The following is a 27,468-nucleotide window of genomic DNA, read 5'->3' as shown; positions in this document are numbered from 1 at the left end:
ACCCTTCGAATTGAAGAAAAACGTGCTCGGTTCGCCCGGAACGATGTGGGTTCGAATCCCCGTCAGGAAGTCGTAAAATTTAAGAAACGAAATTTCCACTTCCGGAGGTGCATATAGCCCGAGGTTCTCTCAGCCTACACCATCAGGTGTGGTTCTCGCGTGAAATATCTCGCTAACACGGAACCCAAGAATCGCTTCTAGATGTCAACATTGGTAAACAGACCGCCAAAATGGCACCATTTCAGAAGGTCACAAGCTGGTAGTTGTTCTTCTTCTTCCTAGCGATTTAACGTCGTACTAACACAGCGAGGTTTTCGGCGACTGTGGGATAGAAATAGGCTAGGAATGGGAAAATAGTGGCCGTGGCATCTGTCTGGTGTGAAAATGGAACCGAGGGAAACCCATTTTCAGGGCTGCGGACGATTATAGAAGGCACTCCGGCCCGATATGCTTGATAGTATGCATTTCAATACTACAGTCACATCGAGGAGAGTCTGTCCAACCCCACCGATGTAGGACTGCGCCAGTTCGAGCAGTGCCACACTGAATTCTGTCCGAGACAGATTGAAACCAGCTATTCTTCTGGTAGGGTCACAGAATTCAATGAGGCCACAAGCTGATGAGTTTAACCATTCTTATCTCCAGGCATTTTGGAGGTTTAACTGAGTAGAGAAGTGTTAACGATAGGTAACGTGTGTGCCAGTGATTACAATTTGGTATTGTTCTGTTAAAGGTTCCTGACCCCATGGCTCGCCAGCAATGGTCTCACCGGCTGGACTTCCTCATGTCGTGCATCGCAATGTCAGTAGGACTGGGTAACATCTGGCGCTTCCCCTACATGGCTCACAAGAACGGGGGAGGAGCGTTCCTCATCCCTTACATGATCGTCCTTATAGTGATTGGCAAGCCCCTCTACTACCTTGAGATGGCCATGGGACAGTTCACTGGTTATGGCTGTGTCAGGGTGTGGAACGTTATACCAGCTTTCAGAGGTGCGTACCCAAATTTAATGTCAAACTGGTGAGTGAGAAGGGCCTTTGCTTTAGCGAGCGTATCAGGAAACCGTTCCTTAATCAATTGTGTACCTATCGATTAAAAGACTTCACACTACCTGTTTCTACACTTCAGGAAACTTATTTCACCATAGTAACAATATTATGGCATTCATCACAAAGAATAGAAGGGCATAAGCATTTCGATTTTAAGTGAAAGTTAATATTCATTGAAAGTTACATCTTACCAACATAGTGTACCTCGTCGACCGTCATTTCCCGTGGTGACTTTCTCAATTTGCCACTCACATGGGTGACAATTAATGCTCACAACGGGGTACATTATCCGTATCGTGCCTTTTCCCATTACTTTATCATAAACTCCGGCCAATAATTCATTATCTAATGTTAGGCGGCCAAATAAATATAATGAATTCCCGCACACTACAAGTTATCATACGGATGGGAATGAGACATGAGGGCATCATCCTAACTCTGTGACCTTATATGAATATAAGTGTCCAGTCTTGTCCTAATATTTGAATATTTCATCCCGTCCGATATAAATACTCCTTCGCCTTCATCGATTTTTACTTATTCTGTGAAATATCTCTTACTTTTCATGTTATGATATCAATTACATATATATTCACTGCACGATACCTTTCAGGGATAAAATTTGTGATAAAAGTATATATATCCGTTTTTTTTACGTGGACTCAACTGAAGATAATGCACAGCCTCATCCTTAAGTCCATTCGTAAACCATCACAGCTCAATTGTAACCCATAACTAAGCAAAACTCTAGGTTCATTTACCAAACAGCTAGTTCATATGCCTCCAAATACCTTTACGAATTATAAAATAAAGAAATAAATGAATGAATAGTAAGAATTCCAATCAAAGTTCTTATCACCTAGTTTATTGAATAATAAAATGATAGTACTTGGAAAATAGTAAAGGAAATCATCTACATGCTCATTTGTATTCACTGAATTCCAATCCCTAAACAAAATATTGTAAATATTTCTTAAAATATTATCTGAATATCATTAATAATAATATTAATTACCATTTAAATATTTTTCAAATATCAATCATCGATGTTGTAACATCTTGTATTACTGTTGAAATAACATCTAAGTATTATTCAAATTTAGGTTAAATATCAAGAATGATGTTTACATATTGTTCAATTGTCCTTTAGAATCATTATACCATATTAAAAAAAAACTGTAGAAATATTTTCAAAATATTATTTAAATCCCAACCAAGTGTCCTCAATTTTCTCAAATGAATTAAATATCTTTCCTCAAGAGTTTCTGACATAGCGTAAGCAACATAAGCGAGTTCCAGAAATCATGGCTTAAAAATTGCCATTCATTATCATATTATCGTAAATCACCTTAAAAAAAATATGTCTATAAAATGAACTTAAATATCCATAATTTTTCCTAAAAGTGTGTAGGAGTAACCTAACACAACATTCATGTGTCAACAAGCAAGTTATTCAACTGATAGTGTCATACCATGATTCAAAAATAACAATAATCTATCTGCGAAAGATTTCGAATAAAATCGTAAATGAAAGTCATCTATTAATGGATGGTAATTTTATGGATCATGAAAACATTTCCTAATTCCAATCATGTCTTTGACCAGAAATCAACTTGAAGTTAGCCTAGCATGTGAAATATTTCTAGAAAAATACTAAGTTTCTCTCGTAAATACGTTACTTCTAGGATATACTCTTGATGATCGTACACCATAAACAGCCTGTAAGTTTAAAAACCTCATATGGTTGTATTCGTATTCCATTTAACCCAACATGACATGCTACCGTATATATCGCGTGACAATAACAACAACATTAACCTAATATCGGCGTTACGCTGCATAAATTCCACCAATTATTAATATATGCCATATTTTCGCCATATACGCAACTTACGTCTCATAATTCCTCATAAATCATCTTTACTACCATAAATCCAACCTATATTCTTGCGCACAATATCCTCATTTCATTGTACATATCGACATTTTCATTCAATTACTTCAATTGCTGCTTTACGAGTGTCACGAAGTACGTATATTCCACTAAACACAATATCATAACATGTCATAAGTTTATGATATTAAATAACACAAGTAACTATATTCCTCCTGCAATTAAAGGCATGTATTAATAATTCAGGCTATGTTACTCACGTTTTTTTATGACGATTAAACATCATGCCATTTCCTTCTGTCTTAGAGTACGATCTCATTTCATTGTACATTGTATTAAGCTTTATTTGCATTATGAAAGACGTATAATCCTGTCACAACGTTGTAATACTGATTTTCAAAGCTTTCCTCAAGTAAACAAACATTCCTATTCTGTTCTGTTCGTGAAGTTGATTTGGGCTCGTTATTTCACCCTGACACAATACTGTATTATATTTGTATTAGCTCTACACACGCACACAATTAAACATGCCTATACATGGAGTATAAATTTTTGGTTTGTCAAAGACTAACTAGATCCGAGTTCTCAAACGATTACATGGATTATTTTTCAAAGACACTATTCATGGAGTTTATATCTCGATGAACCAGATATTAACCTTGCTGTACAAATATTTCAACTTAAACACACACTATTATTCGCACAAATCTAATAATTTAACTACGAAAATTAACTATAAGGAACTCCACTTATCTTGCTTCCGCTATTCCGCTGGGCTGGATTTCATCCTGGGTCTTCTTTGGACAGCATGTCGCGTTCATGTGCTCGTCATTGCCGGTAACTGGACTCGGGCTTCGGGCATGCAGAACGGTTGGTTAGGGTTCCTCCAGATTGTGACCCCATATCCTTGAATTACTCAGCCATGATGTCTCCGTCGATTACATGCAATAATAAAAATATATTGAAGGTCGTCATTAGATACATGTTTCAATTATGAACTGAACAATCCAGGGTATATTCTCTATCTTTTTAGCAAACACTAAGAAGGTGTAATATTTTATATAGTAGTCAAAAATGTTTTCTGCTTGACGCTGATTTTAAAATGTAAACTGGCGACTTCTCCTGCGAGATCAGATCTTCCTTCCTTGCTCTTCTTCCGCGCCAGATATTAATAATTCGTATATGAAATTTGATGTAATTTACTTTACTTTTCGCATATGGTTGTAACTGTATTAATAATTTCTCTTCTCCAGCTTCAATCCCTTCTCTTCTTGTATAGAATCTCGTTCGATACTTCGTTCCGAAATTGACTTCTTTTTAGATTTTTTTAAGCGACTCTTGTTTTTTTAGCTCGGGATAACAATACAATTTTTTTTTCACGGCCGCATGGATTCGTTAGGTCTGTCCGTCTCAAGATTTATTCACGTCCTACTCGACTTGACACATCTGCAGTTTTTCTCTCGACGTGTTCACGGCCGCATGGACTTCTCAAGTCCGATCGTCACAACTGTATTCCGCGGCTTATTTGATTCTTTATGTCGGTGTATTTTCCTAGTAATATATTATTTTTTTTCATACAATTTTCATCATTCCATCGCGATGCATGGCAACTATCAGCGATATAACTGCCGTTCATGACGCAAACTGGGCAATGAAATGGTACATTTTGCTCCCCGTCAAAAGTAAATAAATGTTCTGTTCGCAGTACATTTATTTTGTTTTCTCTTCTGTATTCAAATGGAGCTTTCATTGACCTGTTTGTATAATTCTGTTATTTATGATTTTAACATTCTTTAAGCCTTATCCATGATCTTGTTTAAAGTACAACTTCATGTTGGCAGCATTGTGTGTGTTTCTATATGTACCTGTCAAGTTTTCTATAATGTAGGCGTTGTTACCTAATACCTTCTTTATGATGTATGGGCCGTCGAATAAATGGACAAATTTGGAAAATATGCGTTCTGATGCATTTGAGCTAGGTGACTTTCTTATCAGCACCATATCATTAATCTGAAAGGTGGATGAAATCTTTTATTTTGGACTCTTTTCCGTCGCCTATCAGCCTGTCTCCTCAGTCTTTCGTTTACCATCTGGTTGATTTCTCCGCTACCAGGTCTTTGTTCGTCATTCTCTCCAAATATTGTATCCCATGGCCTCTTCGGATATTGATTTAAATGCACAACACTAGGTATCTGGTCGGTCGATTCATGGACAGTATTGTTAACACTTTCTTCAATTATGTTTAAAACGTCAATCCACATCCAATGACTCTCAGAACAATATATCCTGCAATATTTTGATATTTCCCGCATACAGCGTTCTACAGGATTGGCTGAAGGATGCCTAACGGAGCATAATATCTGTTTAATTTGCATTTCATGCATCGCTTCTTGAAATTCAGCCGATGTAAATTGGGTGCCTCTATCTGTTAGCATTTTCTTCGGCTTTCCCATTTTAGGTATTACGCCTTTATTTATTGCTCTGAGTACCTGCTTGGTTGTGGCTCTTTGAATTGGCTGCAATGTTACAAATTTTGAAAATATGTCCATGGTCACAACTATATATTTACGTCCTTTAGTGGCTGATGGTAGTTTACCAAAAATATCTATTGCAAAAATTTCTCTTGGTGCTGTCGGTAATATGGCAATTGGTTCGTGCTTAGTTAAAAATGAATTGTGCTTCGTTCTCTGACAAGTATCGCAAGTCTTAATGACACTCCTGATTGTTTTTCTAATTCCCTTCCATGTAAATCTTTCTAATATTGTTCTTGCTACTTTCTCCATTCCTCCGTGTCCTATAATCCTATGAGTATGCCAAATCATTTCTTTCTGCAATGCCTGCGGTACCGTTATCCTTAATTTATTCGTATCCTTGTTAATATAGCTCATTAGCATTCCGTCCTTCAGTACATACTGATTGTTCTCATTCGCTCGCCTGTTATCTTCTGGATCATCACGCTCTATTCTTATAATTTCTTGCGCTAGTTTCTCATCTGATCTTTGCAAGTAAGCAATATTCCTTAGTCTTTCTAGGAATTCTTCGTCTTGTTGTATTAACTCAATATGCTGTATTACTTCTTCTTTTTCTACAGGGTTTCTACTCAGTGCATCTGCAAGGATGTTACTTTTCCCACTACAATGTTCTACTTTGAATTGAAATTGCTGAGTAAATAAGATCCATCGTGTGATCCTCTCACTTGCCATTGCCGCTTTGAGTCCAAATTCCAAGGCTTTATGATCCGTTCGAATTGTTATCGGGTATCCGTATATAATTTTCTTCCACTGTTGTAGCGCGTACACAATGGCTAGTAGTTCTTGCTCAGTGGTAGTATAACTTAGCTCATGTTTTCGCAGTTTACGACTGGCAAATGCTAAGTAAGTTCGTTTCCTACTTTCGTCCGTTACCTCTTGATATAAACAGGCACCTATTCCAACATTGGAAGCGTCAGTTTGAATCACGAATTCCCTGGTATAATCTGGATATCCCAGTTTTACACTATTGGTTAATAATCTCTTCATTGCAAGAAATGCTTGCTCTGTCTTGTCATTCCATTTCCATTTGTTGTTCGATTTTAACAGCTCTTGTAACGGTGCTGCTGTATCTGTGTAGCCCGTGCAGTGATTCGCGAAAAACTGGGTCATTCCTAAAAATTGCCTGACTTGCTTAATTCTTGTCGGGCGAGGAAATTCACATATCGCTTGTATCTTTACTGGATTTGGCTTTATTCCTTCACCATCGATAACGTGTCCTACAAACAGTGTTTGCTCTTGGCAAAATCTTGATTTGGCTAAATTAACTTTAAAACCAGTATTTTCTAGATTTTCTAACAGCTTGTTGAGTTTGATACAGTGGTCATCAAAAGTTTCGCTTGCAAAAATCAAATCATCCACGTAGCATGTCACGTAATCTTTGATCTCAGGTAATAAATTCCTGTCCAGAGCTCTTATTAATACAGCGCAACTATTTTTTAACCCAAATGGCAATCTGCAATATGCGTATGTTTGATTATCAAACATAAATCCAGTTAAGAGTCTTGATTTTTCTTCTAATATTATATGGTGGAATGACGATGTGAAATCTAAGTTTGTAAAATACTTCATGTTCTTGAATCTCTTCACTATTTCTTTGATTTTCGGGACTTGATTATATTCCGGTATTAGCTTTTCATTCAATTTTCTAGCGTCGAGACATATTCTCAGACTCCCGTTACTTTTCTTCACAATTACAATTGGACTTAAATATGGTGTTGTAGTCTTAATGATTATTCCATCATCTACCATTTCTTGGATAAGTTTCTTTACATCTTGAAAGTACTTTTCAGGGACGTCGTACAATTTTCCCTTATATGGTGACCAATCATTCACTACAAGTTTGTATTTAAAATTTGGTATCTGGCCAGGTTTGTCCTTAAAGATCTCAGAATATCTTTCTAAAATTGCATTCAACTTCTGTTTTTCCTTAGCATTCAGCTTGGTTTCAGCAATCTTTTTCCATATACTTGGTTCTTCCCTCTCATCTTCAACACTCAAAATCTTTTCTAAACTTTGTATTATCTCCTCTTCTTCTTCTTCAGATTCACTCAGCCTCCTTTGTGCCGTATATTCTTCCGCCTGTCTTTGTATTTCTAATCCCTCCATTTTCATATGTTCTGAATCCTGTGTTTCTTCATTCAGTTTGATTCTTTCTTTTGTTCTCTCACCATCAACCTCGATAACGGGTAATCTTATTTCCTGTTTTCTCAAATCAATGGTCATTCCTGTGGCTACCATAAAATCAATCCCAAGAATGATGTTATATTTTATTCTATTCATTATTATGAACGGATGTTCGAATATCATTCTGCCAAGTTTTATCTTCAAGTATGTTTGTAATTTGCACTCAACTGTTTTATCCGGTATTATTCCTCGTATTTTAGTTTGCGCAACTGGTATTACAGGTAATTTATCCTTTCGATTGATTTCATCAAACAGTATTTTCGACATGACGCTTATGCTCGCTCCAGAGTCAACTAAGCAGTGCGTCTTCAGCCCGTTTACCCGCACAATAATAATGGGTAAGCGTGCTCTGATACCAATATTATCTTTTTGCATATCTTCCAATAATTCATCTGGATCTACATCCCAAGATTCAATTTGTAAAATACACCAGTTTTCAATTTGGTAATTCAACTTATCCCTTGTACTATTTACTTCTTTCCCTAATCTAAAATTGGCGTTTTTTTTGTTCCGGGTATCCAACACATATGCCTGGGCTTCCGGGTTTAGCTTTTGTTCATCTCTTTTTTTTCTTTTATACTCTTGTAATTCCAAGCTCTCGGCTCCTTCTAAGTCTCCGTTTATGATCCGATCCTTGATTGTGTCTTCCCATTTCTTCTTCTCTTGGGTCTCTCTCCTCAGATCCTGAATATATTGCCTATTTCTGTTTTCTCTTCCGTCATAATTGTTAATCTGTCTTCCACGATATATAGGTCTCCTTCTATAATTGCCTCTATCTCCACTATTCCTGTATTTGTTATATGGTCGATGATATGGCACAAATCTTCCGTTTCCATCTTGCCTTCCGACCTCGTGACACTCCTGCCTGCACCTGCATCGGCTCTCTTCCCTCATACTTTCCTCATCTTCTTTCCGTTCTCTTCTTCTATGATCCCTATCATTTTCTCTCCTTTCGGTAAACGATTTCCTCTTGTCGTTTTCCCGAGTCAGTATATTTATTACTTCTTCATTGTTCGGGCTTCTATTTATTCTATTCGATGTATGACTAGATGTCATATCGAGTTGTCTGAGTATACTCTCCATTTCTATTGCCGACTCTACATTTGCAGCCGCAAGTAGCCTTTGGATCTCTGGAGGGAATTGTTTTTGTATAGTTTTTATCGCCTCCAGTTCACTAGGCGCTGAGTCCAGATCTTGAAATCTATGGAACTGGTATGAAAAATACTCGCTGTATCGAGTTTGTGCTGTTGATGAGTATCTCTTTGAATACAACTCTAATCTGAGATTCTGTTGAATCTCAGGATTCCAAAATCGTTTTAGAAAGGCTAATTTGAACTCTTCATAATCGTGAAAAGTATATTTAAAAGCCTGATACCAAAGGTTTGGGTTGGCGTCTAGGTGTTTCTCGACTACCCTGAGCTTTTTCTCATCTGGTATCCTGTTTTCTCGGAAGTACTCCTCAATTTCACGCAGAAATCTATTTGGTGACATGGCTGCGGTATTGTTGAAATGTCTAGGTCGGTCATCGTAAGTTTTAATAATATTTATGATAGCTGGATGTCCATTGCCGTTAGTTCCTATTATAATGTCTTTATTGCTCTGGTCTGTTTCTCCAGATACAGTCGGTGTTCCCTCTCTCTCATTAATCTGCACTTCCACCATCCTCTGTTCATTCGGTTGCTTGGATATTACCGATTTTGTTATCTGGATTTCATTTTTAATATTTTGGATCTCCTTCCTCATCTGATCCAATCCTTGCTCTGTCCTAATCATTCTTTCTTCGGTTTCATTCTTATTCTTTTCTATTTCTTCTTTTATGATACCTATTTTATCTCCAATCTGGTCACGCGCTGTAATAAAGTTCACTTCCATTGTTTTGTTCGTCGTTTGTACAATCTCGTTTATCGTTTCTATCTTTCCTTCGTACTGATTCCATTTTTCTTGTGAATCTATTTTTATTGACTCCATATTGTCAGTTAGTCTCTTGATCTCATCCTCTTTCAAGCTTTGAATATACTTCTTACTTTCTGTTAATTCGCTTCTGATTCTATTTACTTCTTCATAGATCTCCTTATTCTTATTTTCCATTGTTTCAATCATTTCGGTTCGAAGATTCGTTAATCCATTTTTTATTTCGAAAACTTCTCTTCCGATTTTACCAATTTCTGTTTTCATCATCTCCTTCTGCCTCTCTTCCATTTTTCTTATCTCTTCCATCTGGTTTCGCTGCAGCTCTTCCTGTTTCTGTTGGTACTCTTCTTGAAATTTTCCAAATAATTCTCCCAACTGCTTCTTCTGCATCTCCTCTTGTTTTTTGATCATTTCTTCTTGTTTTTCTTCTTGTTTTCTGCTCATCTCTTTCAATATTTCTATTATTCCTTTCTGCCCTTCTTTTGCCTTTTCTAACTCCTCGGTTATCTTCTCTATCTCCTCATCCTTTTCCTTTTGGTATTCCTCAACTTGTGACCTCAATTGACTAATAGTCGCCATTTTATGTCTATTATTGCTTAGCTTCGCTAAAGATTCTATTTTGCTAATCGTTTATAGTTTGCAACCAATAAAATATATCAGTATTTCAATTCAGTATGGGATCTACAATCTGGTCTCCCCCATATAACCAACCGTCTCATTATCCCAGTTATTTCAGAAACTTGAGGAAAAAAAAACAATCATTCTTGATATTTGGGAACTTATTAACCTATTTGCTATTTCTACCTCAACAGAAAAATCATATCATGATCTAAATTAATATTATTAACTATCTAAATCTACTAACTATATGAAATATCTCTGCTATATTATTCACTATCATTATCATCCATTTCTTCTTCAGCTCCCTTCCTCGATCACATGACTCCTCGCCTAACTCTCAACTTCTTCTTTCGGTTTCCCTCGTATGCATCGAATCTCAACCTTTTGCTTCCTATCAGTCTTGCCCCATCTCTGGGTGAAGCTTTCTCATGTCCAACACTTTCTATGTAACTCTTGATGCCTCGTATATCCTCAGATCCACTGCGTTTCTGGGTGTCAATCAATGCAATTATTCTTCTCCAACGACGAGCGTTAGCTAATGCAAAAACTATTTTCCAGAAACCACATTTGTATGTCAAATAATAGGCCAACAATTATCTTATAGTTTGGTTAGGCATCCTCAGCCTTGCTTCAACGGTAAGTATCAATCAATGTTCATAATTATCTTGTCATTGGACTGAGTGTCCTCAATTTTACTTTCATGTTAATGCTAACTCGATGCTGTGCCCCTGGGTATCCACAATCTTGCTTCACTAATGAGCATCAATTATCACACCTGGGTATCCTCCAGGGTATCCTCAGTTTCGCTACAATGATGGGCATCAATTAATGATGTGCGCCCAATATTTATATCTTCAACTATCCTGTGTATCCTCAGTCTTTGCTCACGAATGGGCATCAATTAATGGACCCAGGTATCCTCCAGGGTATCCTCAGTATCGCCCCACTGTTCGGCGCCAAAATAATGTACCTCGTCGACCGTCATTTCCCGTGGTGACTTTCTCAATTTGCCACTCACATGGGTGACAATTAATGCTCACAACGGGGTACATTATCCGTATCGTGCCTTTTCCCATTACTTTATCATAAACTCCGGCCAATAATTCATTATCTAATGTTAGGCGGCCAAATAAATATAATGAATTCCCGCACACTACAAGTTATCATACGGATGGGAATGAGACATGAGGGCATCATCCTAACTCTGTGACCTTATATGAATATAAGTGTCCAGTCTTGTCCTAATATTTGAATATTTCATCCCGTCCGATATAAATACTCCTTCGCCTTCATCGATTTTTACTTATTCTGTGAAATATCTCTTACTTTTCATGTTATGATATCAATTACATATATATTCACTGCACGATACCTTTCAGGGATAAAATTTGTGATAAAAGTATATATATCCGTTTTTTTTTACGTGGACTCAACTGAAGATAATGCACAGCCTCATCCTTAAGTCCATTCGTAAACCATCACAGCTCAATTGTAACCCATAACTAAGCAAAACTCTAGGTTCATTTACCAAACAGCTAGTTCATATGCCTCCAAATACCTTTACGAATTATAAAATAAAGAAATAAATGAATGAATAGTAAGAATTCCAATCAAAGTTCTTATCACCTAGTTTATTGAATAATAAAATGATAGTACTTGGAAAATAGTAAAGGAAATCATCTACATGCTCATTTGTATTCACTGAATTCCAATCCCTAAACAAAATATTGTAAATATTTCTTAAAATATTATCTGAATATCATTAATAATAATATTAATTACCATTTAAATATTTTTCAAATATCAATCATCGATGTTGTAACATCTTGTATTACTGTTGAAATAACATCTAAGTATTATTCAAATTTAGGTTAAATATCAAGAATGATGTTTACATATTGTTCAATTGTCCTTTAGAATCATTATACCATATTAAAAAAACTGTAGAAATATTTTCAAAATATTATTTAAATCCCAACCAAGTGTCCTCAATTTTCTCAAATGAATTAAATATCTTTCCTCAAGAGTTTCTGACATAGCGTAAGCAACATAAGCGAGTTCCAGAAATCATGGCTTAAAAATTGCCATTCATTATCATATTATCGTAAATCACCTTAAAAAAATATGTCTATAAAATGAACTTAAATATCCATAATTTTTCCTAAAAGTGTGTAGGAGTAACCTAACACAACATTCATGTGTCAACAAGCAAGTTATTCAACTGATAGTGTCATACCATGATTCAAAAATAACAATAATCTATCTGCGAAAGATTTCGAATAAAATCGTAAATGAAAGTCATCTATTAATGGATGGTAATTTTATGGATCATGAAAACATTTCCTAATTCCAATCATGTCTTTGACCAGAAATCAACTTGAAGTTAGCCTAGCATGTGAAATATTTCTAGAAAAATACTAAGTTTCTCTCGTAAATACGTTACTTCTAGGATATACTCTTGATGATCGTACACCATAAACAGCCTGTAAGTTTAAAAACCTCATATGGTTGTATTCGTATTCCATTTAACCCAACATGACATGCTACCGTATATATCGCGTGACAATAACAACAACATTAACCTAATATCGGCGTTACGCTGCATAAATTCCACCAATTATTAATATATGCCATATTTTCGCCATATACGCAACTTACGTCTCATAATTCCTCATAAATCATCTTTACTACCATAAATCCAACCTATATTCTTGCGCACAATATCCTCATTTCATTGTACATATCGACATTTTCATTCAATTACTTCAATTGCTGCTTTACGAGTGTCACGAAGTACGTATATTCCACTAAACACAATATCATAACATGTCATAAGTTTATGATATTAAATAACACAAGTAACTATATTCCTCCTGCAATTAAAGGCATGTATTAATAATTCAGGCTATGTTACTCACGTTTTTTTATGACGATTAAACATCATGTCATTTCCTTCTGTCTTAGAGTACGATCTCATTTCATTGTACATTGTATTAAGCTTTATTTGCATTATGAAAGACGTATAATCCTGTCACAACGTTGTAATACTGATTTTCAAAGCTTTCCTCAAGTAAACAAACATTCCTATTCTGTTCTGTTCGTGAAGTTGATTTGGGCTCGTTATTTCACCCTGACACAATACTGTATTATATTTGTATTAGCTCTACACACGCACACAATTAAACATGCCTATACATGGAGTATAAATTTTTGGTTTGTCAAAGACTAACTAGATCCGAGTTCTCAAACGATTACATGGATTATTTTTCAAAGACACTATTCATGGAGTTTATATCTCGATGAACCAGATATTAACCTTGCTGTACAAATATTTCAACTTAAACACACACTATTATTCGCACAAATCTAATAATTTAACTACGAAAATTAACTATAAGGAACTCCACTTATCTTGCTTCCGCTATTCCGCTGGGCTGGATTTCATCCTGGGTCTTCTTTGGACAGCATGTCGCGTTCATGTGCTCGTCATTGCCGGTAACTGGACTCGGGCTTCGGGCATGCAGAACGGTTGGTTAGGGTTCCTCCAGATTGTGACCCCATATCCTTGAATTACTCAGCCATGATGTCTCCGTCGATTACATGCAATAATAAAAATATATTGAAGGTCGTCATTAGATACATGTTTCAATTATGAACTGAACAATCCAGGGTATATTCTCTATCTTTTTAGCAAACACTAAGAAGGTGTAATATTTTATATAGTAGTCAAAAATGTTTTCTGCTTGACGCTGATTTTAAAATGTAAACTGGCGACTTCTCCTGCGAGATCAGATCTTCCTTCCTTGCTCTTCTTCCGCGCCAGATATTAATAATTCGTATATGAAATTTGATGTAATTTACTTTACTTTTCGCATATGGTTGTAACTGTATTAATAATTTCTCTTCTCCAGCTTCAATCCCTTCTCTTCTTGTATAGAATCTCGTTCGATACTTCGTTCCGAAATTGACTTCTTTTTAGATTTTTTTAAGTGACTCTTGTTTTTTTAGCTCGGGATAACAATACAATTTTTTTTTTCACGGCCGCATGGATTCGTTAGGTCTGTCCGTCTCAAGATTTATTCACGTCCTACTCGACTTGACACATCTGCAGTTTTTCTCTCGACGTGTTCACGGCCGCATGGACTTCTCAAGTCCGATCATCACAACTGTATTCCGCGGCTTATTTGATTCTTTATGTCGGTGTATTTTCCTAGTAATATATTATTTTTTTTCATACAATTTTCATCATTCCATCGCGATGCATGGCAACTATCAGCGATATAACTGCCGTTCATGACGCAAACTGGGCAATGAAATGGTACAATAGTTTCCATTACCGAGCTCGATAGCTGCAGTCGCTTAAGTGCGGCCAGTATCCAGTATTCGGGAGATAGTGGGTTCGAACCCCACTGTCGGCAGCCCTGAAGATGGTTTTCCGTGGTTTCCCATTTCCACACCAGACAAATGCTGGGGCTGTACCTTAATTAAGGCCACGGCCGCTTCCTCCCCATTCCTATGCCTTTCCTGTCCCATCGTCGCCATAAGACTTATCTGTGTCGGTGCGACGTAAAGCAAATAGCAAAAAAAAAAGCATAGTTTCCATTATAAAAGGTAGTGTCTCATATGTACTGAATGTTATAATTTATGAATAAAAATAAAATGATATTTAAACTGTGTTCCACTCAAACCAAGCTGATTACACATCATCGGTCTAATAAAAGTTACCACTCAAATGAACAGTGGTATAGTCTGAAAGGGGAGCAAGGAAGACTGGTGCCCATCCAAATTACTTCCTTCAGGCGGTGCAGGAATAAGCCGCGTTCGCGTGTATGCGCGGGTGCACCCGCTTCCGCTGATTCACACACAGCGGGTAAATTAGAGCCGCGCAAAACTCCCTGCACTTTTCAGCAGATCCTTTTCAACACACTTTTCAGTGTAAGTAATAAATATGGACCATCATCATCTTCGTTTACTCTACCTTCTACACTTAAGGAAAAGGAAACGAAGGCGGAGAATTTGGATGCACCCAGTGATAGGACAGACAAGTCAGATGGGAGTATTTGCCACACTGTTTCATGACTTGAGAATGGACGATGGCAAGTTTTGTTAATCTATTTTCGGATGTCAATATACTCCTTTGATAAACTTCTGCGTAAGTTACACAACTATCTCCTTCGGTAAAACACCAAAATGAGGCATTCCATGTCACCATGGCTCTGTTGTGCTTGTTCTGGATGTATTCTTCCAGAGATTGGTCTCACAACACTGGTATTTCCGACACTTATGTTGTTAAGTTTTCAGTGTCTATTTCGGGCTCCATAACAACCGCAGTAAATCACACATCGTGAGTAGAGGGGGCTTCGATTCCCTCCTCACGAATAAACTGATAAATAAATAAATAAATAAATAAATAAATAAATAAATAAATAAATAAATAAATAAATAAATAAATAAATAGTCCGCCTCTGTGGTGTGGTGGTTAGTGCGATTACCTGCCACCCACGGAAGCCCGGGTTCGATTCGCGGCTCTGCCACGATATTTGAAAAGTGGTACGAGGGCTGGAACGAGGTCAACTCACCCTTGGGAGGTCAACTGTGTAGAGGGGGCTTCGATTCCCTCCTCAGCCATCCTCTAAGAGGTTTTCCGTGGTTTCCCACTTCTCCTCTAGGCAAATGCCGGGATGGTGCCTAACTTAAGGCCACAGCCGCTTCCTTCACTCTTCCTTGTCTATCCCTTCCAAACTTCCCATCCCCTCATCCGGCCGCTGTTCAGCATAGCAGGTGAGGCCGCCTGGGCAAGGTACTGGTCCTCCTCCCTGGTTGTATCTCCAACCCAAAGTTTCTCGCTCCAGGACACAGCCCTTGAGACGGTAGAGGTGGGATCCCTCACTGAATCCGGGGGAAAACCAACCCTGGAGGGTAAACAGATTAATAAATAAATAAATAAATAAATAAATAAATAAATAAATAAATAAATAAATAAATAAATAAATAAATAAATAAATAAATAAATAAATAAATAAATCAATCAATCAAATTTAGCAACACTTCCGATGAGTTGGAGCAGATCTACTGATGACGCGGGCGCGGTCGACCTGCTGTGTGTGATGACATTCATAAATACTAATGTCCAATAAGACATAACCGCGGGTGCGGGGCCGCGATTCACTACGGACTCCCCACTCAGACATTTCTCCCGTGCGCGGTTACTCTCCGCCTCCGCGTCATCTGAAAGATTCTATTTGAGCAGTCGGTTTTTACTTTAGGAGGACCCGCGCTAAGCGCGAAAGCGGGTCGAACCCACGCCGTCTGAAAGAGGCCACATCGCACAGGATTCACTCCGTCAACATTAAGAATCCCAGCATGTTTAACAAATGCAGCTTATTGTTGTAACGTCCGGCTCCATGGCTGCGTGCAATGTAAATATCGAAACATAGAATAAACGACTTAATATATTTTTAAAAAAGGCTAAATGGTTAGCGTGCTGGTCTTTGGTCCAGAGGGTCCCGGGTTCGATTCCCGCCCGGGTCGTGGATTTTAACCTTAATTGGTTAATTCCGATGGCTCAGGGGCTGGGCCCTCATCTTCGCAGACATGCAGGTCGTCTAACAGGCCGTATGCGAGAAAAAAACCCGCACCAGGCCTCTCCAGAGGCCATACGCCATTATTATTATTATTATTATTATTATTATTATTATTATTATTATTATTATTATTATTATTATTGTTCTAATACTTTAGCTGTTCATCATCCTCATTATTTAAATCGGAGGGGGCGAATTATTTAAAAAGTCATTATTTAAATTTTAATGATTTATGGTATCGGGACAGGCTCGGTCCAGGTACCTCTAGTTGACGTCCATGGGTGAACAGCATGTCTGTGAGGATGAAACCCTGTCTACGATGAAAACTAATATTGAAGACGATACAGATACCAACATCCAGTCCCCGAGACAAAGGAAATAACCAACGAAGGTTAAAATCTCGACCTGGTCAGGAATCGAACGCTGGACCCATTGGACCAAGTGTCAGCATGCTAACATGTTAGCCACGGAGCCACACCGTCGTGTCGTCATCGCGAGGTGCTGTAACTCTTTTGAGGTACACCCTCGAAGAAGGTGAGCTGTACGTGCTCTTTTAACCACACACCAGCCCTCCTGCCAATCCATGACAATACCAGGAATTGATCCCAGGCCCCCTACGATGACAGCCAATAGCGCTAGCAATTACGCTATGGAGGTGGACCATAATTTAAAACAGAGGAGGTGATGTATCGAAAGTAAAAACATATAGACACTTTGCCTCTAAGCAATGCTGGTAATAGTAATTATTTCTTTCTTTGCCCAATCCCTACATTGCCGGATTTCGTAGTCTGCCGTTAACAGACGCACTTTTGACTAAATGGACTAAAGCTGCAATGAAGCCATCCACGGCATGTACATGATACCAACCGAGTATTCTGCTCGAGATGGAAATTAACGAAAGCCATGTCTAACATTGCCGAGAGTCGTGTTTTCTTATTCTTACAAGGCAAAGTTTAGCCCGATCCAATAATCAAGTCGTGTGCTATAACAAATTAAGTATTTTTTCAGCTTTTAAGTCAAGCTCTAGGTTGGCCTTACCGGGATGGCAGAGGAAACGAGACCGATAGAACCGTGTATAGATCCTCTTTAATTTGTTCGTAGCGGTCGTTGAAATATCCAGCTTTAAAATAATGGATTCTGTAGATAGTACTTGGATCGAGGTGTGGAACAAGATCCTCATTTTCTTCGAAGGACGTGAAAGCTTAGGAATATTGTCATCGAATTCTCACAAAATCGCCAGTAATTGCAATTCCGGCCGATTCATCTGGGATTTTAAAATAAAAGAGTAATGTCCATGTGGTTAGCAACATAGTGTAGAACTTCTCATAGTTCGGAGATTTTTTGCTGTTAAACATGAGAATCCTTCATTTGTAACGGTTCAATGTTTCAGGAATAGCGTACGGGCAGATCCTTGCCAGTGCAATGGCTCTCACCTTCTACTGCGCCCTAATGGCCATCGCACTCTTCTATCTGGGCGCATCCTTCGCGAGCGAGCTACCCTGGGTGTACTGCGACCCCGAATGGGCTGGCGACAACTGTGTGGACTCCATCAACAGGACAGTGGACAACAACACCAAGGCATTCACCTCAGTTGAGCTCTACTTCAGGTGCGTGGTTCTTCTTCTTCTCCTTTTTTCTTTTTATTCCTTCAAACGGGCCAAATCGGGAGTGATGGTGGTGGTGATTGATTTTGTTTTGTTCCTTGTCTATCCCTTCCGATCTTCCCATCCCCTCACTAGGCCCCTGTTCAGCATAGCAGGTGAGGCCGCTTGGGCGAGATACTGGTCATCCTCCCCAGTTGTATCTCCCGACCAATGTCTCACGCTCCAGGACACTGCCCTTGAGGCGGTAGAGGTGGGATCCCTCGCTCAGTCTGAGGGAAAAACCAACCCTGGAGGGTAAACAGATTAAGAAAGAAGAAAGAAAGTAATACTGTATCTCTATATCTACCACTTGATCCCATGTCCGACTCGTTGGCTGAATGGTCAGCGTACTGGCCTTCGGTTCAGAGAGTCCCGGGTTCGATTCCTGGTCGGGTCGGGGGCTGGGTGTTTGTGCTGTCCCCAACATTCCTGTAACTCACACACCACACATAACTCTATCCTCCACCACAATAACACGCAGTTACCTACACATGGCAGATGCCGCCCACCCTGATCGGAGGGTCTGTCTTACAAGGGCTGCACCCGGCTACCAATAGCCACACGAAATTATTATTATTATTATTATTATTATTATTATTATTATTATTATTATTATTATTATTATTATTATTATTATTATTATTATTATACTTGTACGTTTTCTTGATACGGGGTAGGTAAGAAGTGAGATGACTTTATATGGCATGTTTTCATGGCCAATTGCCCTTCGTGACGCCAACCTCAGTTGAGAGCTAATGAATATGAAATGAATGATGGTGAATTAAAATGGGCAAGGAAGTGGAAGGAATCGCCTGTGGCCTATGAATAGGAACTGTTCCTATATTTTCATGGCAGTGAGACTGGGGAAAGTATTGAAAACCATTCCCAGGACAGCTGATGGTGGGGTTCGAACCCACGCGTCTCCCGAATACAGAACTTGGCTCCATAATCGTAGCGCGATAACACGCGCGGAGTCTCCGCTTGGTATTATTAACACCTGTCATCAAAAATATCGAATGCGTTCGATTTTCAGATGAGATAGCAATTGTAGCAGACTCGGAGAAGTAGTTATTTAAGATGCTGAATGTATTGCCATCAGCATTGTCAGATTCACGCTTAAACATTAATGTCAAGAAGACCAAGATATTAGTTGTGAATAAACACCCTGAACGAATTCACGCCAACATTAAGCTTACTGACAAGATAGTCGAACAAGTCACAAGTTTCCCTTATCTAGGAAGCCTGATCACCAATGACAACAGGTGCAGCAAAGAGATCAAACTTGCTAAAAACGTGTTTAGTAATAAGAGAAATCAGTGCAAATTTAGATATTGGAATTAGGAAGAAATATGTGATTTCTTTTGTATGGAGTGTGCTGTTGTATAGGTGTGAATCTTGGACAATCAGAGATCATGGTTGGAAACGAATGGAAGCGTTTGAGATGTTGGTCTGGAGACGAAAGCTCAGGATTAAATGGGTTGGAAAGAGAACAAACAAAAGCGTTCTAGAAGAAATTCAAGGGAAGAGAGAACTGATGTTAACAATACAAAGAAGAAGAGCTAAATTCACTGGCCACATCTTGTGACACAACACCTTTCTTACCAATCTGCTGGAAGGAAAAATCACGGGGAAGAAAGGCCGAGGACGACAGAGGAAAAAGTTCCTTCAAACGAGGAGCTGAGGACAGGAAAGAATAGTTGCATAGACAAGGCGTTGCCTTGAGACACTGATGATGATGATGATGATGATGATGATGATGATGATGATGATGATGATGAAAAACGGACAGTAAGAGAGTGTCTGATGATATCTTACTTTGTAACCTTATACAGTGTTTCCTTACCGAAGCAAATCAGGTTCCGTAACTTCCCAAAACGTCACTTCATGTACCACATCACAGCGATAGGTTTGCTTCCCATATTTTCCCGTTGTTCGCAACGCAGAATGTCGCTGTCGTTTAACCGTACCATGACGTCAATATTATACATGTCCGCCTCCATAGCTAAATGGTTAGCGTGCTGGCCTTTGGTCACAAGGGTCCCAGGTTCGATTCCCGGCAGGGTCGGGAATTCTAACCATCATTGGTTAATTTCGCTGGCAGGGGTCTGGGTGTATGTGTCGTCTTCATCATTATTTCATCCTCATCATGACGCACAGGTCGCCTACGGGAGTCAAATCAAAAGACCTGCACCTGGCGAGTCGAACATGTTCTCGGACTCTCCCGGCACTAGAAGCCATACGCCATTCCAATATTCTGCATGAGAGGTAATGATACAGGAATGCGGGTTCACACCAGTTGCCAAAGTAGTTGTTGGAAGCACAAAAATGTCATCGAATGAACCTTTTAGTAATTGATGCATTTTCCATCACCATCATGAAAAATATTCTGGGCTGCACCAGCAATTCAAAAGGCGATTTTAACCGTTGAAAGGGAAACGATGCTCAGCGAATTTCTCCAGCAAAAAGCCACCGTGAACAATGAAAGATGATAATAGGTACTTACATCCTCATTAACATATTGTTAAGGACAGATGATTGGAAATAAAACGGAAAACCAAGAAGTAAAATAATAGGAGAGGGGACGCAAATCATGGGATATCAAAGGTACGAAGAGAGGAGGACGAATGCAGATCAGAAAGACAAATAGCTGCAACAAATTTTCAAGGGAATTTTGATGTAAGTGATGAAAAATAAGCAAAAAATATTATTTGAGTGATACCAATAGTATAATGGAAGTAAGGAAACGAACCTCCAGGCTGATCGAAGGATAAGTGCATCCTAGAGCAGCGGTTATCACTTATCAGCATTCGAGAGACCACAACACGGAAAATACTTTTTCTATAAGAGGAGAGCCGTCCCAACAAATTTACTTTTAAATTCTTTTCAAATTTATTTATTTAACTCTTATAAGTTTTAATAATTAAATGTTGCATGATCTTAAAGGGAGCACTATGAACACGATGTGATATGTTGCCAAAAAATGAATGAATTATCATTCACTGGATGAATACAATTTTTTAGCATTTTGCAGTTCCTTCAAGCCAGCATTGACATTGACCACAAAAATGTTACAAGCTTTAAAACGGTAATCGTTGTATTATTATATTGATTGTAATAATGATAGTTGGATAAAATAATATTACTGAGAAAAATTATCATGCACTGTACTTCAGCAGAGAAGTCAGCAGATACAGTAGGAGGAGTAGCTGAAGGATATCAACTTAACAGCGAAACACTTGTCACATATACATATTGAACCCGACAGGGGCATGATCCAAGGACCTTTGGTTGATATTGATCTTCGTAATGACGCACGCAATGCTATTTAAGGGAAATAATGCTGAAACTGATTAATATTCATATCATTGATAGAGATAATACCGAAACTAATTAATATTCATACCATTGAGATGGATAAATTGTGTCCTTTAAAAATTATTCTACGAGATTTCTTTGTCTGCAGCTTATTGCGCAGTATTGTCCTTTGTGTGGCGGGGGCCCGCAGAGGAAGCCAAACCAACTTAGACCCGGGAGGGGTTATGAATGGGGATTCCCCGTGACATCACTCGAGAGAAGTCATCCCTCCTCAAGACTCACAGAATGAGGGGAAACCAACTTTTTCGAAACGAAACATAGGAGCCATCTTGGACTCGGACTAGCCAACTTAATTACCTACGATCCAGAAAATTAATGAAACTCAAATTATGGAGTCGTCTCCCGATTTAAAAGGGATAAATGTCACTGGGACATTTATTTAGAGTGTTTAATGTCCCTTTTCTTGATAACTTTCAGAAGAAGAAAGAATACTGTGTGGTTTCTGCGTGGAAAAGTACTGGGCCATCTGGTTAGTCTCATGACACGTCCTCGAAGAAGGGAGTTCACCCCGCAAGGAGGGGGAAGCCGGACAGATTTTAATTAATTGAAGGAGATCCACCGAAGGATAATGGAATGGTTATGTCTCAATCGCATCAACTATATATTGGTCACCGATTAGCGGTACTATTATACCTCGAGTATGCCGTGAATAGGCGATACGCAAATTAGTGGAAGGGGTATCGCTCCCTTGTAAAAACTACTGCAGTAAGGGACGAGCGTCATTCGGGGCTAGCGGCTCATCGACGGCGAAGCTATGCTCGGTTAAGCCCTCGTTAGTTCTTTGTTCAAGTGAAGTTAACTCCCATTTAAAGTGAAATAATAGAATTCGCATAAACAGTGTATAGTTTGGTTTCTGTGACGCCAGTGTTAACCTTTTTATAAAACCGTGATGTGTAAAGTAATATTATTATCATTACTATAGCATAATAATCTTACGTAGCAACAGACTGAATAGTGGCCGAGAGATAGACGAGATTCGGTACTGAACCGCGGACTACGTAGTCGCTTACGAGATCGTGACCGCACGTTCACAGTGAACGCTGTTAACCGGAGTGTGAATTAAACAGTGACGTTGTGTGTGTACAGGATTAACTGCCAGCGGCTCCACCAGCATCGAACAATGGATCTTCAACTTCAAGATGGAATGGAAATGGAAGTAATCATTGCGGTGCCCATGGACCAGAAGTAAGCTCAGGATGGACCTCCTGAGCTGACGAAGGTGTCATCATGTGATAGAGATGAGTACAAAGTTTCAATATCTGGCATGCATAGTGGGAATGGGAAATGTTTATTGTAAACTGACGCTATAAGAGATTAAAGATGTAGTCCTGTTGAAATAGAGCGCCGAAATGTGCGCGTAGTTGTTAATTCTTAGTTTAGGAAAACGACGACAGGTCTGAGTAATTGATTGTAAATAATTTAGGGAATATAATACGTTAGCTTTGCATGGGGTAGAGATTTATTCAATTATTTCTTTCTTGGGAGATTCTGTTTGTTTATTGGCGTCAGAAGACCAGGAGTAATCAGTTTAGGGGAGTGCAGTGAGAGTAGTTATTAATTAGAGTAATCATTAAATTGATAAGTGCATGGCAAGTAAAACGGTAAGTACTACAGTGCGTAGGGCACGTAACTACGAGGCTCAGCGGCCGAACTGACAGCCAAAAACCCCACCCTTTGAAATACTTAGTTAGGAAGTGATATGATTTAAATTGATTATGTGATTAAATTTACCAGGAAGTGATCATAATGCGTGTGTCAAATATCAATCCGTGTGAATATTAATTAATGAATGTACTGCCGTGTGACGATAAAGCAACCATGTGCTGACCATCGATTAATTAGCAGTCAGTAATCAGATGTTAATTGCCGCGCGAGCACTTAATTGTGTTGTAATTGCTGAATAGATTCCGCACGATGACCGTGTATAATTAATGTAGCGGGTAAGCCATGTAGGACGGCAGGAATAATAATAATAATAATAATAATAATAATAATAATAATAATAATAATAATAATAATAATAGTGATGTGGTTCATGTTTGTGGGTTACTGTAGTCACGTCCTAGTTCGTGAACCATGGGCAACGGCTGAGTGGCCTAGTAAGTGGTCCTGAGAGTCGGGATACCAGTTGCTATGGAATGGGAGTGGGCATCTCGGACATATTCTGAGTCGTGGTCCTCCTTGTGCTCAGGCGCTAGGACTATACAATCCACCGGTGGTCCATAACCCGTTAGAGGAGAGATCCTCACTTGGACTATGTGCAAGTAGGGCAGCATCCTGCTTCATGAATTTACCGAGCTCAGAACACTTTAAGCAAGCCTCGGACCTATGGGAGTAATGGAGTCCCACTCCCATTTGACAGGCGAGGGACTCCTTGGAAACAACTTGGCGAACGAAATGGAATTCGATGGGGAGCTATCAATATTAATGGGGCTTATGGAAGAAAGAAAGTAGAACTGGCTGAGTCAGCAAAGAGGATGCATCTGGATGTGCTAGGAGTAAGTGATATTCGGGTAAGGGGAGATAACGAGGAAGAGATAGGAGATTATAAAGTGTACTTGACGGGTGTTAGAAAGGGAAGGGCAGAGTCTGGGGTAGGGCTCTTTATCAGGAATACCATTGCACGGAACATAGTTTCTGTTAGGCACGTAAATGGGCGAATGATGTGGGTAGATTTGTCAGTTGGAGGAATTAGGACTAGAATTGTGTCCGTGTATTCACCATGTGAGGGTGCAGATGAGGATGCAGTTGACAAGTTTTATGAAGCATTGAGTGACATCGTAGTCAGGGTAAACAGCAAGGATAGAATAGTGCTAATGGGCGATTTCAATGCGAGAGTTGGGAATAGAACTGAAGGATACGAAAGGGTGATTGGTAAATGTGGGGAAGATATGGAAGCTAATGGGAATGGGAAGCGTTTACTGGACTTCTGTGCTAGCATGGGTTTAGCTGTTACAAATACATTCTTCAAGCATAAGGCTATTCACCGCTACACGTGGGAGGCTAGGGGTACCAGATCCATAATAGACTATATCTTAACAGACTTCGAATTCAGGAAATCCGTTAGGAATGTACGAGTTTTCCGGGGATTTTTCGATGATACAGACCACTATCTGATCTGTAGTGAACTAAGTATCTCTAGGCCTAAGGTAGAGAAAGTGAAATATGTCTGCAAACGAATAAGGGTAGAAAATCTCCAGGACGAGGAAATTAGACGGAAGTACATGGATATGATTAGTGAGAAGTTTCGAACAGTAGACATTAAGCAGGTTCAGGATATAGAAAGTGAATGGGTGGCATATAGGGATGCTGTAGTAGAAACAGCCAGGGAATGCCTTGGAACAACTGTGTGTAAAGACGGGAAAAGGCGAACATCTTGGTGGAATGATGAAGTGAGAGCAGCTTGTAAACGTAAAAAGAACGCTTATAAGAAATGGCTCCAAACAAGGGCCGAGGCAGATAGGGAGTTGTATGTAGATGAAAGAAACAGAGCGAAACAAATAATTGTTGAATCCAAAAAGAAGTCATGGGAAGATTTTGGTAATAACCTGGAAAGGCTAGGTCAAGCAGCAGGGAAACCTTTCTGGACAGTAATAAAGAATCTTAGGAAGGGAGGGAAAAAGGAAATGAACAGTGTTTTGAGCAATTCAGGTGAACTCATAATAGATCCCAGGGAATCACTGGAGAGGTGGAGGGAATATTTTGAACATCTTCTCAATGTAAAAGGAAATCATCCTGGTGGTGTTGTGAACAGCGAAGCTCAAGGGGAGGAGGGAAATGATGTTGGTGAAATTATGCTTGAGGAAGTGGAAAGGATGGTAAATAAACTCCATTGTCATAAGGCAGCAGGAATAGATGAAATTAGACCTGAAATGGTGAAGTATAGTGGGAAGGCAGGGATGAAATGGCTTCATAGAGTAGTAAAATTAGCGTGGAGTGTTGGTAAGGTACCTTCAGATTGGGCAAAAGCAGTAATTGCCCCTATCTATAAGCAAGGGAACAGGAAGGATTGCAACAACTATCGAGGTATCTCATTGATTAGTATACCAGGCAAAGTATTCACTGGCATCTTGGAAGGTAAGGTGCGATCAGTCGTTGAAAGGAAGTTGGATGAAAACCAGTGTGGTTTCAGACCACAGAGAGGCTGTCAGGATCAGATTTTCAGTATGCGCCAGGTAATTGAAAAATGCTACGAGAGGAATAGGCAGTTGTGTTTATGTTTCGTAGATCTAGAGAAAGCATATGACAGGGTACCGAGAGAAAAGATGTTCGCCATACTGGGGGACTATGGAATTAAAGGCAGATTATTAAAAGCAATCAAAGGCATTTATGTTGACAATTGGGCTTCAGTGAGAATTGATGGCAGAATGAGTTCTTGGTTCAGGGTACTTACAGCGGTTAGACAAGGCTGTAATCTTTCACCTTTGCTGTTTGTAGTTTACATGGATCATCTGCTGAAAGGTATAAAATGGCAGGGAGGGATTCAATTAGGTGGAAATGTAGTAAGCAGTCTGGCCTATGCTGACGACTTGGTCTTAATGGCAGATTGTGCCGAAAGCCTACAGTCTAATATCGTGGAACTTGAAAATAGGTGCAATGAGTATGGTATGAAAATTAGCCTCTCGAAGACTAAATTGATGTCAGTAGGTAAGAAATTCAACAGAGTTAAATGTCAGATTGGTGATACAAAGCTAGAACAGGTCGATAATTTCAAGTATTTAGGTTGTGTGTTCTCCCAGGATGGTAATATAGTAAGTGAGATTGAATCAAGGTGCCGTAAAGCTAATGCAGTGAGCTCGCAGCTGCGATCGACTGTATTCTGTAAGAAGGAAGTCAGCTCCCAGACGAAACTATCTTTACATCGGTCTGTTTTCAGACCAACTTTTCTTTACGGGAGCGAAAGCTGGGTGGACTCAGGATATCTTATTCATAAGTTAGAAGTAACAGACATGAAAGTAGCAAGAATGATTGCTGGTACAAACAGGTGGGAACAATGGCAGGAGGGCACTCGGAATGAAGAAATAAAGGCTAATCTAGGAATGAACTCGATGGATGAAGCTGTACGCATAAACCGGCTTCGGTGGTGGGATTATGTGAGGCGAATGGAGGAGGATAGGTTACCTAGGAGAATAATGGACTCTGCTATGGAGGGTAAGAGAAGTAGAGGTAGACCAAGACGACGATGGTTAGACTCGGTTTCTAACGATTTAAAGATAAGAGGTATAGAACTAAATGAGGCCACAACACTAGTTGCAAATCGAGGATTGTGGCGACGTTTAGTAAATTCACAGAGGCTTGCAGACTGAACGCTGAAAGGCATAACAGTCTATAATGATAATGTGTGTATGTATGTATGTGTAATAGTGATCGGGCAAAGATTACCATTGTAATACCGGAGTCGCGTTGTGAAAATGACGTGATACTGTTGGGTAAATATGTGTTGAATTCATGGTGATTTGCGCGAGTCTTTGAGACCGCAGTTTATTGTAGACGTACTTCCGAGTGAAGTGTTACTGTTTCCTTTTAAAAGGGAATGTCACGCGTGTTATGTGGGCTGTTGACCCTTGGGGTGGCGGACGCGCCCGTCTGACCTTGCCCCAGTTGTGTTTCCTTTTTTTTTTTTTTGTTTGGGTGTCCCGTAAGCTGAGGAAGGAGGGACATTGCTGTTAAAGAGAA

General features: G+C 39.2%; 1 protein-coding gene across 2 annotated transcripts in view; it reads left to right on the top strand.

Moving 5' to 3' along the window:
• The window catches only part of LOC136874678 (sodium-dependent nutrient amino acid transporter 1), a 123,876-nt gene that overhangs the window by 24,953 nt on the left and 71,455 nt on the right, over window positions 1-27,468 (top strand). The window contains exons 3-4 of one of the 2 annotated variants that reach the window (XM_067148316.2): window positions 734-992; window positions 18,165-18,381. In XM_067148316.2, the coding sequence (XP_067004417.2) occupies window positions 734-992; window positions 18,165-18,381 (476 nt within the window). The remainder of the gene's footprint in view (window positions 1-733; window positions 993-18,164; window positions 18,382-27,468) is intronic. The other variant, XM_067148317.2, reaches the window with a different exon arrangement.

This window comes from Anabrus simplex, chromosome 5 (assembly GCF_040414725.1).
Source record: "Anabrus simplex isolate iqAnaSimp1 chromosome 5, ASM4041472v1, whole genome shotgun sequence".
In the NCBI taxonomy this organism is placed as follows: Eukaryota; Metazoa; Arthropoda; class Insecta; order Orthoptera; family Tettigoniidae; genus Anabrus; species Anabrus simplex.
This window is presented reverse-complemented; position numbering and strand designations above follow the sequence as displayed.